The sequence below is a fragment of the Eptatretus burgeri genome, chromosome 11 (assembly GCF_056783735.1).
Source record: "Eptatretus burgeri isolate ZD-2024b chromosome 11, Ebu_testis_v1, whole genome shotgun sequence".
Classification (NCBI taxonomy): Eukaryota; Metazoa; Chordata; class Myxini; order Myxiniformes; family Myxinidae; genus Eptatretus; species Eptatretus burgeri.
In genome coordinates this window covers 42,069,830-42,083,359 of record NC_140971.1, presented here as the reverse complement: position 1 = coordinate 42,083,359, position 13,530 = coordinate 42,069,830, and the positions used below count along the sequence as shown (strand labels likewise).

General features: G+C 40.6%; 1 protein-coding gene across 5 annotated transcripts in view; it reads left to right on the top strand.

Annotated features, from left to right (window-relative positions):
- MSH3 (mutS homolog 3) overlaps window positions 1–13,530 on the top strand; it is a 163,047-nt gene that overhangs the window by 10,602 nt on the left and 138,915 nt on the right. For all 5 annotated transcript variants that reach the window (XR_015049253.1, XM_085846180.1, XM_085846178.1 and 2 more), the window contains exons 6-8: window positions 309–452; window positions 4,805–4,971; window positions 13,431–13,530. The exon at window positions 13,431–13,530 is cut by the window's right edge and continues 16 nt beyond it. Coding sequence is in view for 4 of the 5 variants with exons in the window: in XM_085846180.1 (XP_085702306.1) it covers window positions 309–452; window positions 4,805–4,971; window positions 13,431–13,530 (411 nt within the window). In the remaining variant the exon portion in view is untranslated. The remainder of the gene's footprint in view (window positions 1–308; window positions 453–4,804; window positions 4,972–13,430) is intronic.

The window sequence follows — 13,530 nt, the reverse complement described above, 5'->3', positions numbered from 1 at the left end:
CGACAAATTGATTTGAGTTTGGTGAACATCCGAATATGGATCTGGATGCGAGACTTATTGAGATTTTAATATGAGTTTTCACCACTGAGAGATTGGGCCAAAAATTGTATTGCATGATATTTCAAAAATTTATTGGGCCTGATATGTTCTCATGGATCAGCCATTACATGGCGGAGGTATGTGCTCTACCGAGTGCCCTTCTAGTTTATTCTGTTTTCTATATGACTTTGCATCATGAGAATAATTTTAGTGATCGGTTTCTTCCAACATTGATTTGCTGAGACTTTTCTCCTTAGTGTTGGACACATGTGAACCCTCTGCAGTGCTTAGAGGAGGGGCTTCCTGCAGATGAGATGATCACAGCACCACCGACCTCCTACCTGCTGTGCATCTGTGAGGGGGTCAATATCGCAAAGGGAAGAAGAAGTAAAAACGTCACCATCGGCATGGTGGTGAGCGTGAGCGTGAGCGTGTGTGTGTGCGTGCGTGCGTGCGTGCGTGCGTGCGTGCGCGTGCGCGTGTGTGCGCGCGCGTGTTTTGTCTGGTGGCAGAGCATGCATGTGATGCCTGGGATGGTAGCATGTGTCTTTGATTGCTGTCATTCTGTCTAAATCTCGAGGTTAAAAGTCTCAGGCACTCCTTCACACACATGTTGAGGGCAGTGATGCAGCACACTCTCACAATCCTTTGTCTATATTCAGTGCCTCTAACTGTTCTTCAGCATTCCTGAGCCTTCACTATGAACATCTTGGCGTTGCTCTCTTCTCCAATCTCTCTGTGTTTGTTAGCTGTGTTTTTATAGTTAATAATTGTTTCTAATTTAGTGCAGATGAAGTTAAATTATTCGTATAATTTACTCTAATCTACATACGAACAATGGTGAAGATGTGTTTTATTCCACTACTCCAGTCCCACTTGTGTCACACAATAGGTTACTTTCCAGTGGTGATTTGTAGCACATTGCTGATAATTATTTTTGCATTTGAGGTGTGTGTACATCTGTGTGTGTTTGTGTCTGTGTGGCTGTGTGATTTCTAAACACTCCCGAACAGCTGGGTGGAACAAGTTGAAAACACAAAATTGGTGAAATATGGTGGGGTTCATGAGAATTTTATGGGGTAAAATAAATTCATAGTCTTAGGGGTTCAGGGTGAGGGAATTTTCTCATGTACATACTGTATGGATGGCATATAGCGCACCACTTGGTGGGAGTGAGGTTGTTGAGCATGACCTATCCACAGGCAGCCTGACTTTCTGTCCGTTTTGTACACAATTCCTGAAAATCCGTAGAGTGCTCGCTCACGGAGTCCCTCAAGGGACATTATATAGCCACACACATATGCGACCATGCACAAGTTGCTTACACATATAGACATCGTGTAAGTATGGGAATTAACCCATCTCCAAGGATGGGTTCTTTGCTAGTGTTCAAAATTGTCATATTTGAAGTTTGCATTCGTAAAAACTTACTTGGAAATCCAACATGGTAATAGGTTTTCCAAAGTTTTACAACAACATTCCAAATGTCATCGGTTCCTCAAATGACGCAGAGCGAGCAGCATAGCTTCCATATGCATTGCTCTGAAGGTGAGAGCGAGTTGTCACGTTCGTTGAAGACTAACTGATCAGACAAGTAAATGGCATAAAAATAACATGATTTACTTGTTAATTTTTTTTTACTCAAGTTGAGTCTTATTGATTCGAGCTACAGCCTGGAGATGTTTTGGAAGGAAACTTGCCGGTCATCAGGCTTGGGAGCAAAAGCAGAGGTTATGCAATCTGCAAGACAGACTGGTGACCGAACAACCTTGTACCTGGATACTTGATCATTTCATTTTCAAATTTGATTCCGATTTTGATTCGGCTTTGACGTAATTGTAAACGACCATAAATGTCGATCAAATGTGATCATTGTAGGGGTTATGCAGTGATTTTTAAATTGATTTGAAGGACGTAATACAGAAACATTAAAAACAATGTCGAGATAAATACCTGAGGGCTGAAGCATTAGTTGTCAAACACTTGATACCGTCGAAATATTGGCTTGGTGTGGGTAATGCCCTTTTATTCATTCCAAAGGACTCAGATGTCACAGGAATTCTGGATTCCAAGGTACGATTAAACCCAGATTTCAACATTCCATTCACCTTTATGCCATTTGAATAATAAGACTGTCCTAATAGACCAGTCTTGGGTAAAATGGTAAAAAAAATGTTCGACAACATTTCCGTCCATCGAGAATCTGTGCCCATCATGCCCCTTGCTAAGTAGCTGTTTCCGCACGTCTAAGCTGCACAACACTTTGGTGTCATTTACAAAGTGATATTGGTAACACTAAATCACAGAACAGGAAGAAAAAAAAATGCCGATTAATGTGACAAGATATAACACAGGATCTCGGTAGCATGCGTGTTGTTAATGGCCACTTCACCCTGGAGTGGACTACGTGATCTGACGTCATCACTGCTGACAAACTGAAAATCAACGTGTGTGCCATTCATGGTTTCATATGATACAATTCATGATTTTAACTTTATTACTTGTGCGGTTCCACTCCATTTACCCTTCAATTTCCATAAAGAGACAAACATTAAAAAGCTTTTGTAATGCTGCAAGACCCTTTAAATGATCAAATTGTTGACTTACATCTGTATTCCCAAGTGCTTACAAAAGCTTTTAAAAGCTTTTACAAACTTATATGAAGGCACTTCCAATTGGTATCAGTGATCTGGCTATTTTTATTCATTTTTTTTGGTTAATTTTTTTAAAACCTTATTACCTTCACCACCGAAGGTGGGCGTATCTGATCGTTTTCACGCCTGTCTACCTGTCTGTCTGTTTATCTGTGATGAACAGGATATCTCTAAAAGTTGTGGACAGATTTGGACAAAATTTGCTGGATAGTCATGAGATCATAAGAAACATCATCCGCAGTTATATCAATCCATAGTTCATTAATTTTATACAGTAAACCCTCAAACATCATGGGCAACCTATTGTGTTCTGATTTCGTTATCGTGGTATTTAATTTCGGCCATTCGCGGTTTTTGATCTGAGACGAGTCATTGTTTGCATCCACGTGTATGATTCCTTCTCATTACGAGCCTTTTCTTGTATCTCGCGCACCGTTGATTGTAGTAATGAGACCACCACACAGGAACGAAGTTAACTTTAATAATGGATCATCATCGAACAGGAAATGACATTTGGAGATCCTGTAATGCGAGATCTACAAGATGTAGTAGACACCCAACAGTTGATAATGGTGCCCAAACGTAAAACGATGGACAAAATGAATTGTTTCAAAAAGCAGAGAAAGGTTATGACATTGTGTGAATAAATTGAGTTGTTCGATACGTTGGCAAGACGTGAAAGTGCGGCATTCGTGGACCGCCATCACCGGATCAATGAATCGACTGTGTGTAAACATGAGTCAAATATCCGTGCAAGGGTTCCTGCCAGAAAAGCGCAAAAGGCTCATTCCAGTCCCATGATCCTCATATTGAAAGGATGGAAAAAGCGCTTGATGTTTGGATCGAGGACCAAACAGAAAAAAATGCCTGAGTGGACCGGTGTACGGGAGAACCAATTGTGGATTTACTCACACTTTGAGTGGACTGGTGTACGGGAGAAGTCATTGCAGATTTACCATCCTTTTCACGAGGCACCTGGGGCCGGAGGCTCCAGTTCAACCATGGCTCATGGAACGAATCGAGGTGAAGGGATTTATGCCAGAGCAGGTTTTTAAAGCCAAAGAGATGGGATTATTTTGGAAGAGGATGCCATCCTGTACAAGCAGGGAAGATCTGCTCTGGGTCACGTTGGCTAAGGATCGTTTCACCCTTCTTCATGGCAACGCAGCAGGTGGATGATGATTCAACAACCATCGCAAGTTCTCTGCACCCACATCTTTCTAATCTCCTCCCTCGCCCCTCCAGCAGCATCATCATCATCTCCAAGCTCAGACTTGTGTTTTCTATTTATGGCAGAGAACGGTACGAACGAGTATATAATATGTTTACTCTCACTCACCTCACTGTTTTGGAATAAATTGAAAAGGTAAAACTCGTGTTTTTGTTTAATTTCCTGTATTTATTGTATTTACATGTTTATTGTAATTGTAATGTGTTTATTTTCTGGCTGTCGTTGATCTTCCTTGATATTTTCTCGAAGTCCAGGAACCGAATCCCCCCTCCCCCCTTCTTCCCATTGGCCCTTGTTTTCCACGTCGCAGTTTTAATTACCACGGCATTTTCCAGGAACCGAACCCCCCATTATATTGGAGGGTTTACTGTATGTAGATAGTTCAGAATTTTGTGTTCAAAATAATGTTTTTTATTTCAAGGTTTTCTTGATTTTTATTTAAAGTTGATATAAAGCTCATAGTGGAGCTTGTAATAAATCAACTTCAAGACAAAGATGATTGGTAGATGTCATTTTACTTTTTTGTGAATTATGAGGAAGAGTGGTTTTAAATATCATGAGCTATCGGTTATTTCTTGTAAGTTTAATTTTTGCCTCAAATTGCTCATGAAAGGCATATCATTGATCAAGGTGTGAGTAATTTCAAAGGAGTTAAAATGCAGATTTTATAAATCTAAATACCAAAGCACTTTATAAAACATACAATTTGCCTTCCTTGTTGTGCACGTGTTAAATAAGTGTTAAAAAGGTTAGAAAATATACCTGGTTGGTTGTTTACTGTCCATTTGCTTGTCCAATTGATTGTCTTTTTTGCTTATCGGCCCTTGCTCGTCGTCATTGCTTATCTTGTCCTGCTTATCGGTTTGCTTCTGTGCAACAGGCAGTGCAGCCTTCCACAAGTGAGCTGCAGTATGACTTCTTGGAAGATGGCTGCACTCGTTCTGCACTTGAGAGTCGCTTACTGCGGCTGCAACCTGTGGAGCTTCTACTTCCCACGCAGCTCTCGCCCGAGAGTGAACGGCTCATCAGTGCTCTCACTGCCGCAAGGTGGAGCTCTTTTGTTATTTCTCACAGTATTCAATCATTTTCTTGCATCTATTGTAAACATTTGGAGAATCCAAAATGAATGGCACTGCATTCACTTTAGATGTACACATGCAAGTTTGTTCTTTTTTGTTCTTTTAATCTCATTGTTGACCTATGTGATGGCACATTTTTTTTCCTTTCCCATGTGTGAAATTATTTATAGTTTTGACTGTTTGTTTATTACCCTTGCCAAAGGAGAGGGTATTGCAATTGGGTCTGTTTGTTTGTTTGACCACACAGAACTTTTGTGTTTATCTCGGCAAGCGCTTGTCGGATTGAGACAAAATTTTCACCAAAAGTGCAACGGCTCATGTGTAATGTTTTAATGATAATTATGACATCATAGGTCACGTGGTGTGGCAGCCATGTTGGAAAAATGGAAAAACTTTGGATCTTTATCTCTGAAACCGCACCAAGGAAAAAATTGAAACTTCGTACATAGCAAGTACTCCTCATGGGGAATGAGTGATTTTGTTTTTTTTAATGACGTCAAAGGTGCCTTCATTATAACGTCATCATTGCATATGTATAATGCAACATCCGATCAGTATGAAAATTTCTGAGGATTATCTAGGGATAAAATGGTCCACAAATTTTTTTTTTGGTGACGACGTCTGTCCCGTGGATGGGCAGTCATATTGTTTCAAAAAAAACAAACAGAAACCTTCAAAAATCTTCTCTGAAATGGCTGAACAGATCGAGGTGAAACTTTACACAAATGACCGCCTATTCATGAGGAACAAAAGGTTCACACATATGACGTCATAGGTCACATGGTTTGACAGCCATATTGGATTTATTCTAAAACATATAAAAATCTTCTTCTCCAGAACAGCTGGACAGATCGAGGGGAAACTTCAAATAAATGTTCCTCGAGGCATGCATGTACAAGGTTGTTCAGGAATAATTGATGTCACATGGTTTGGCAGCCATATTGGATTTAAGAAAAATAGTATATGTTTTCTCTGGAACTACTTAATCATCGATGTGAAACTTCACAATTTTGATTGAGTAGTGATGGGGAATACATGTTTTAAATTTCAACTTGATCAGATGCATGGTCTGGCAGCCAGAATTATTTAGTTTTTTGATGTGGGTATTAAAAAATTATATGTATATGTATATATATATATATATATATATATATATATATATGTATATGTATTTATATATATGTACATATATGTACATATATATGTATATGTATATGTATATATATATATATATATATATATATATATATATATGTATATGTATGTATATATATATATATATATATATATATATATATATATATGCATATATATATATATATATATGTATATATATATGTATATGTATATGCATATATATATATATATATATATATATGTATATATATATATATATATATATATATATATATATATATATATATATATATATATATATATATATATATATATATATATATATATATATATTGTTGCGGATTCGCGCCCGCCGGCGTGCGGACGGCCACGTAACTCGAATCGCGGCACGTCGCCCACCGGACGGACAATCCCGTCGTGACCCTCTCGGACTAACGCCGGGAACTAGTCACGGGTGGGCCTTTCGGCCTCACCACGATCGTGCCAATCGGCCCCCCGCGTGGGATAGGGTTGCTCGCCAAATTCGACCTACCTAAGTACCCACACGGAGGGTAGACCGGGCGATCGCACCTCGCCGCAGGTCGACTTCAGACACGGGCCACTTTAAGCGACCCGTTCCGTACTATCGCTATAACCGAGCGGTGTTATCGTCAACCTCGACGGTTCGATTAATTATTGGGCGTATTTAGCCCACGACCAACCCTTTACGTGAAGTAAGATGGAGATTCAATAAAGGAAAAGACGAAGCGAAACGGGAAAAAAACAGTTCAACATAAAGCACATTTATTCCGCGGCAAACGGAAAGCACACATACAATTATACACCAAAAGCAAATGTAAAAGTAGAAGAGACACAGCAATTCTGCACAAAAAGCAAATGCAACAATGCAGATCTACTACCGGCTACCGAGCACACGGCAACACTTATACAGTTTTACTTCACAGACGGCGCCGACAACACATATACTCAAAGCAAAAGAAAAAGGGACCACCCTCAACGATGAGGGGGGCAGACGGGCCTGGGGCCGAGACCGCGTCGAGCCTACCCGTCTGGTGATGAGCCGCAAAATGGCGGTGGTGCCCCGACTCCGCGGGCCTCGCTGGCACTGCCTGTAATGGGGTGGGAATGGGGCCCCCTTCTCACACTATCTCAGCGCGGGGGGAAACAGGAGGGGGTTGTTGATGCTCGGGGGAATGAGGATATCTCGCTGGCTTGGGTCCCGCGACGAGCGACTCCACCGCGACCTCGGTCGCGTTACCGGCCTCCCCTCTCCGCAGCTCCCCGACTCTGACACGAGCGCCCTCTCGACTGCCTTCGCCGCCGCCACCACCACTCTCCAACTCTCCACTCTTCTCAGCTCCGTCCAACTGCTTTCCTCTTCTCAGAAACTCTCAACTCTTTCCAACTCAACTATCAACTCTTCCCAACTCAACTGCCTTTTTGGCGAGCGAACGCGGCCCTTTATAGCCCCCGGGGCTTCGCTCCTTCACCTTCGACCCTTCACCTCTGGCTGGCTCCCCATTGGACAGAGGAAAAGTGGGCGTGAATGATTTTTGATCTGCGAATCTGCATATAGTGATTATACTCCGACGCACCTGGAGGCGGGGCCAAATCGCCCCACGCTCGCTGATAGGACGGAACAGAAGTGGGCGTGAATCGTTTTTGATCCAATTTCTCGGAAAGGCTGGTGTTTTTGCACCCGATGCTCGGTGCGCGCCCTGTACGAGTCCAGTATCGGTGCCCACAAGCGGCGTGGGAATGGCGGTGATGCGATGGTTGCGAGGGCGAGTTGTGACGGTAAAGGTCGTGGCTGTTGTTGTGAAGCGGCGTTGCGGTTGGTGGTTGTTGTGTGATGGCTGTTGAGACGTGGTTGGTGGTGGTTGTGGTGGTAGTAATGGCGGCTGGTCCAAAATAAAGATAGTAAAAGAAAAACGGCTATCTAAAAGGGTCGCAGCCCGAATGAATAACATTTATTCCCTCTAAACAACGGGTTTGGGCCTAACTACACATATACTTACAGAGATATCTCACCTAAGGGACCTGAATGGTGGTTTGCGAATTTCGTCAACCACAACAACATATATATATATAGTTGAAAGTGTGTCTGTGTGTGTGTTTCTCTGTGACCTATGCATGCGAAAAGTACTGGACTGATCCTCACCAAGATTCACATGCTGACAGAACATGTACCCTGGAGTGGCCCGATGTAAAAGAATTGTACTTCCGACTTCCGGTTTCCGAATTATGACGTCATCACCTGATTTCATAACGTTAATTTTTCAAGTTCAGCCGATTGACATGGGGCCAATGCCATTTGCAATAGAATGAAAAAATAATGCTACAGTCAATTGAAGACAATGACTTCCGACTTCCCGGTTTCCGAATTATGACGTCATCACCTGATTTCGTAACGTTAATTTTTCAAGTTCAGCCGATTGACATGGGGCCAACGCCATTTGCAATAGAATGAAAAAATAATGCTACAGTTAATTGAAGACAATGACTTCCGACTTCCTGGTTTCCGAATTATGACGTCATCACCTGATTTCGTAACGTTAATTTTTCAAGTTCAGCCGATTGACATGGGGCCAACGCCATTTGCAATAGAATGAAAAAATAATGCTACAGTCAATTAAAGACAATGACTTCAGACTTCCCGGTTTCCGAATTATGACATGCATTCGACACACTTGCAAAAATGACCGTGTGTATATTATACCGTATAATGATATAATAATCTAAGTCATATTTTATTATCATTTTCTTTGCTCATTATTGTTATAACCATGGTTATAAAAACCATTTTTATTGTTACTGTATAACATTTTTACGTCACTTCGGCCTGGATTCGGGATCAGCGATCAAATTATGTAAATCGCGATTAAAAAATATTTTTTGATGATGCGGGAGTTATCTTTATTAAAATCAGTAGAGGAAATATACACCATGTCTGATATTTGGGTCTTTCATGTCTTCGACGATGCCTAATCTCCAGGGACGCATCATTCCCCATGACAAAAACCGGAAGCAAAAGGGTCAGAGCCGACGACACGGATTCCAAATTGCCGGGGTATTGTGTTGTTGTTGTTGTTGTTGTTGTTGTTCACTATTCTCTCATGTGCACGCGTTGAGTATGAAGCTCACTACGTTCACTATTAAATGCTGTGCGGTGTACAAACACGATCGGGTTTGATTTCTATGTTGCGAACATTAAACGCTGTGCGGTGTATAAACACGATTGGGTTTGATTTATATGTTGTGAATATTAAACGCTGTGCGGTGTATAAACACGATCGGGTTTGATTTCTATCTTGCGAATATTAAACCATTTCTTTCTTGCATGTGGGATCATCGGAGGCTTTATACATATTGGCCCCAGAGGGGAAAACATCAAATATTGTTAATCCTTGAGCACTCCACTAAAATTATTGAGCTCCTTCAGTTATTTCATAAACGGGAATAGGATGTGCGATGAAGGGAATACATGTTGCTGGTGAAAAATAAAAATGGTGGTGGGAAATAAAAAAATGGTTGCGGTGGTTTGTATATATATACATATTACAGATATAAATAGAATGGTGATGGCGTATGGCATATGTGTATAATATTTCATAATTAAATGGTTATGGGCTATGAAGATATTTTATAGAATGGTTATGGGCGTAGGTACGTTGTAACTTCGTATACATAATATAACTTAATTTTTTTTATCAGGATAACAGACGTAAATAAATCAAATACGCTGGGCCAGGCTGGGTTATGCCCGACGTATAAATTAAGTCGCAAATGATGACATGAAACCAGCCTCACATTGTTCAGGCATTATGGTTTTTTATCTGATGCGGCAATAAATCTTAACATTTTTGAACTCGTCTTCTGCATATAAAACATGGCGGGGAAAATATAATATTATAGTGGTGATGAAAAAAATAATAATGGTGGCAGCCTCTACAATTTTACAATTAACTGTGACATGTACTCCTTCAGACCCGCCGTCATCCACGGGATTCCTGTGCGGAGAACGGGTATCCCTGCTAATGTATGTATATGTATGTATATGTATATGTATGTGTATATATATATATATATATATATATATATATATATATATATATATATATATATATATATATATATATATATATATATATATATATATATGAATAAGGCCCACTTGGCTGTGTCTGGATGGGTTTGAGGGTAGAGGAGTAGAAGCTAAAATGGCAAACCTATCCAGGTTCCTCCTGATGGCTTCATCTTTTCCTTTTGCTTCTTTGGATTCCTTCTGATTACTGCAATGCAGGATTGTACCTCTTTGGTCTTCCATTTGATCTAAATTGAATTTATTTTAATCCTATTCCAAATTCATTTGAATAATAATAAAAAAGCGTCAGGTGTCCGATCAAAGCGGGGTTGCATCAAAGCGGGATGTCTTAGTACCCGGTCATCACTGCCAGCAGTTATAAAGTAGCAGTTCTAATTATGTCTCAATAACCTCTGCCATCGAAGATCGGAGGTTTCCTGTTTTCACCCCTTTCTGTTTGTTACTTACGAAATCTTTAGATTTCGTAAGTATATTGATGCCTTCCGTTTGTTTCTGTTTGTTTGTTTGTTTTTAGGCACGATAACTCAAGAAGCTACCAATGTCAAATTATACCACGTGATTCAGGAGGCTGATGGCTAGTGCTGATTAGATTTTGGTCAAAATCGGTCAAAGGTCAAGGTCACAGTGAGGTCAAACATCCAAAAAATGATAACTTGAGAATGGAAGAAGCTTCCAATGTCAAATTACACCACGTGATTCAGGAGGGTGGTGGCTAGCGCTGATTAGATTTTGGTCAAAATCGGTCAAAGGTCAAGGTCACAGTGAGGTCAAACATCCAAAACATTCGATTTTTGATGGTTTGGTACAGAATCATCGTAGAAACTTCTGGTTTGTGTCGCTACCTTCTCAAGAGACAGCTTTTATTAGACAAGGTCAGAGGTCAAGCTGACGATTTCGTAAGAACCAGTCTATGACTGCTTGTTTGTTTGTTTGTGAACAGTATTACGGAAAAACTCCTCGACGGATTTCGACGAAACTTGGTGGGGGGGGGTTCCATATGGTCCAAGGATCATGCCATTAGATTTTGGACTTGGTCCCCCCCCCCCAAAAAAAAATTGAGAATTTTTTTTTCTTTTTTACATTTCTACATGTTTTAAGTGATTTCCAACCCCCCCCCCCCAAAAAAAATTTAGAGAATTTTTTTTTTTTGCATTTTCTACATGTTTTAAGTGATTTCCAGCCCACCCCAAAAAATTGTTACCCCCCCCCAAAAAAAATTGTTGGAGAAATTTTTTTTTTGTATTTCTACATGTTTTAAGTGATTTCCAACCCCGCCTAAAAAAATTGTTGGAGAAAAATTTTTTTTTTTTGCATTTCTACATGATTTAAGTGATTTCCAAATCCCCCCCCACAAAAAATTGTTGGAGAAAATTTTTTTGTATTTTTACATGTTTTAAGTGATTTCCACCCCCCCGCCCCAAAAAAAAAATTGAGAAAAATTTTTGCAACTTTTTTTTCAACAAAATTTCGATTTCTTTTTTTTTTTTTTTGCATTTCTACATGTTTTTAGTAATTTCCACCACCCCCCCCCCAAAAAAAAAATTGTTGGAGAAAAGAACTATAACTGTCAGCACTGTTGATGTCATATTTAATGAATAATATATAAGGTTCACTTGAATGACCCAGCAGTATTGGCGGCGGAGGTTTTGCCCTCTCCCGAGTGTTCCCCCTCTAGTTAATTATGTAACACACCAGTACACAAACACCACACAAGACAAGTCCCGGTGAGGGTCTGCAATCTCTGATTGCTCTTTTTCTTGTTTTGAATAGTTTCCTCTTCTGAGTGCCATTCTAGCCTGGTGTTGGCTTAGTGGTTAGGGTGGTGGCTTGGGATCCTCGGGTCCTGAATTCAAGCCCCGTTGGCCGCTCAATTAATATATCGGGGGTTGACTCAGCCAGTCATCCTTCCGAGGTCGGCAAAATGAGTATCACTGTGTACTGGAAGAGGGGCACTGCATCAGCGACAGTCACGCTTCCAAGAAATGATAGCTACCCCGGCAGTGAAGCTGCCATACGCAAGAAGAAGAAGAAGAAGAAGAAGTGCCGTTCTAGTTTTCACATGTATTTCTCTTTTAATCAATATTTCCAAAAGAAACCACAGTTTATTTTTTTACCAGAGCAGAACAAGAAACCAGAACCAGAACAAAGAAACCACAGAACGTTTTATTAACTGTTATCTGTGTATCTGGCTACACATTGGACAGACGGTGAACATTTGATTGGTGAACATTTGATTCGCATTCTTTCTGACTGTTTCTCAAATCGTTTTTCAACAGCATGCCAATAATTAATCATCAAATTTGTTACATTTGCACATGTGTTGAGTGCCGTACAAACCATTTTCGTTAAATTTCACTGTTTTGTTTGTGTTCTATTTGATTACAATCGTTATTTTGTTTTAGCTGAAATGTATAATTTGTAAACGTGGTGCCTTCCTGCCAGGGAGTGTCCCATATAGCATGTTAAATGCATCCAGCGTTGTCTTTTACTGTCAGCGGGGCTCTGTTCAGGGTCAAAAACTTCTCATCGCTTATGGTCGCACACCAATGCAATCCGATGTTTCTTCTGAAAGGTTGCACAGAGATACCATTGAATGTCATTATGATGGCGTTTGTGTGTTCTATATTTCATTAAAAAAATTTACGTAAATAATAATTTTATAATTATAAGGCCATTTGAAAATCAAGATGTGGTAAAAAAAATGTTTCCTTGCTGTGTGTCCTTACCTCATTTAGTTTACTTTTATTGCCTGCAGTTCCAAGGTTGTACTGTGACCCCTTCCTTCCCTTCCACCCCCAGTCCCACAATCCTTCACAGAGTACAAACTCCTCCTTCTTTCCCACTGTCCTCGAAAAGGTGGAAATAGTTTTCTTAAAACCCCATTATTCTCCATGCAGTACGTCTCATTCTCCTCCTACTCCTCCTCCTCCTCCTCCTTTTTCCTACCCTCCCTCCCCAAATTTCATGTGGTGCAAGCTCCCTTCCTCCTTCTCTCTTGCCATCTTCTACACACTTCAAACCACACTCGAATTCTCCCCCTCTCCACAACCCTGATGCTGCCAACCCCCCTCCTAACTCACCATCGAACACCAATCCTGGACATGGTTGGTGCCAACCTTCCCCTTCACTTCCCCCTTTTCAATGTGAAATCACTCCATGATGTGAGAGCCCCCATGATGTGCCAGTCTTCGCAGCGATGACCGTGTACGGGTGGAACGCATGGATGATACGGTGTTTGAACACAGCCATGCTGTCCAGGCGGTCACCGAGTTCTTTGGAACGGAC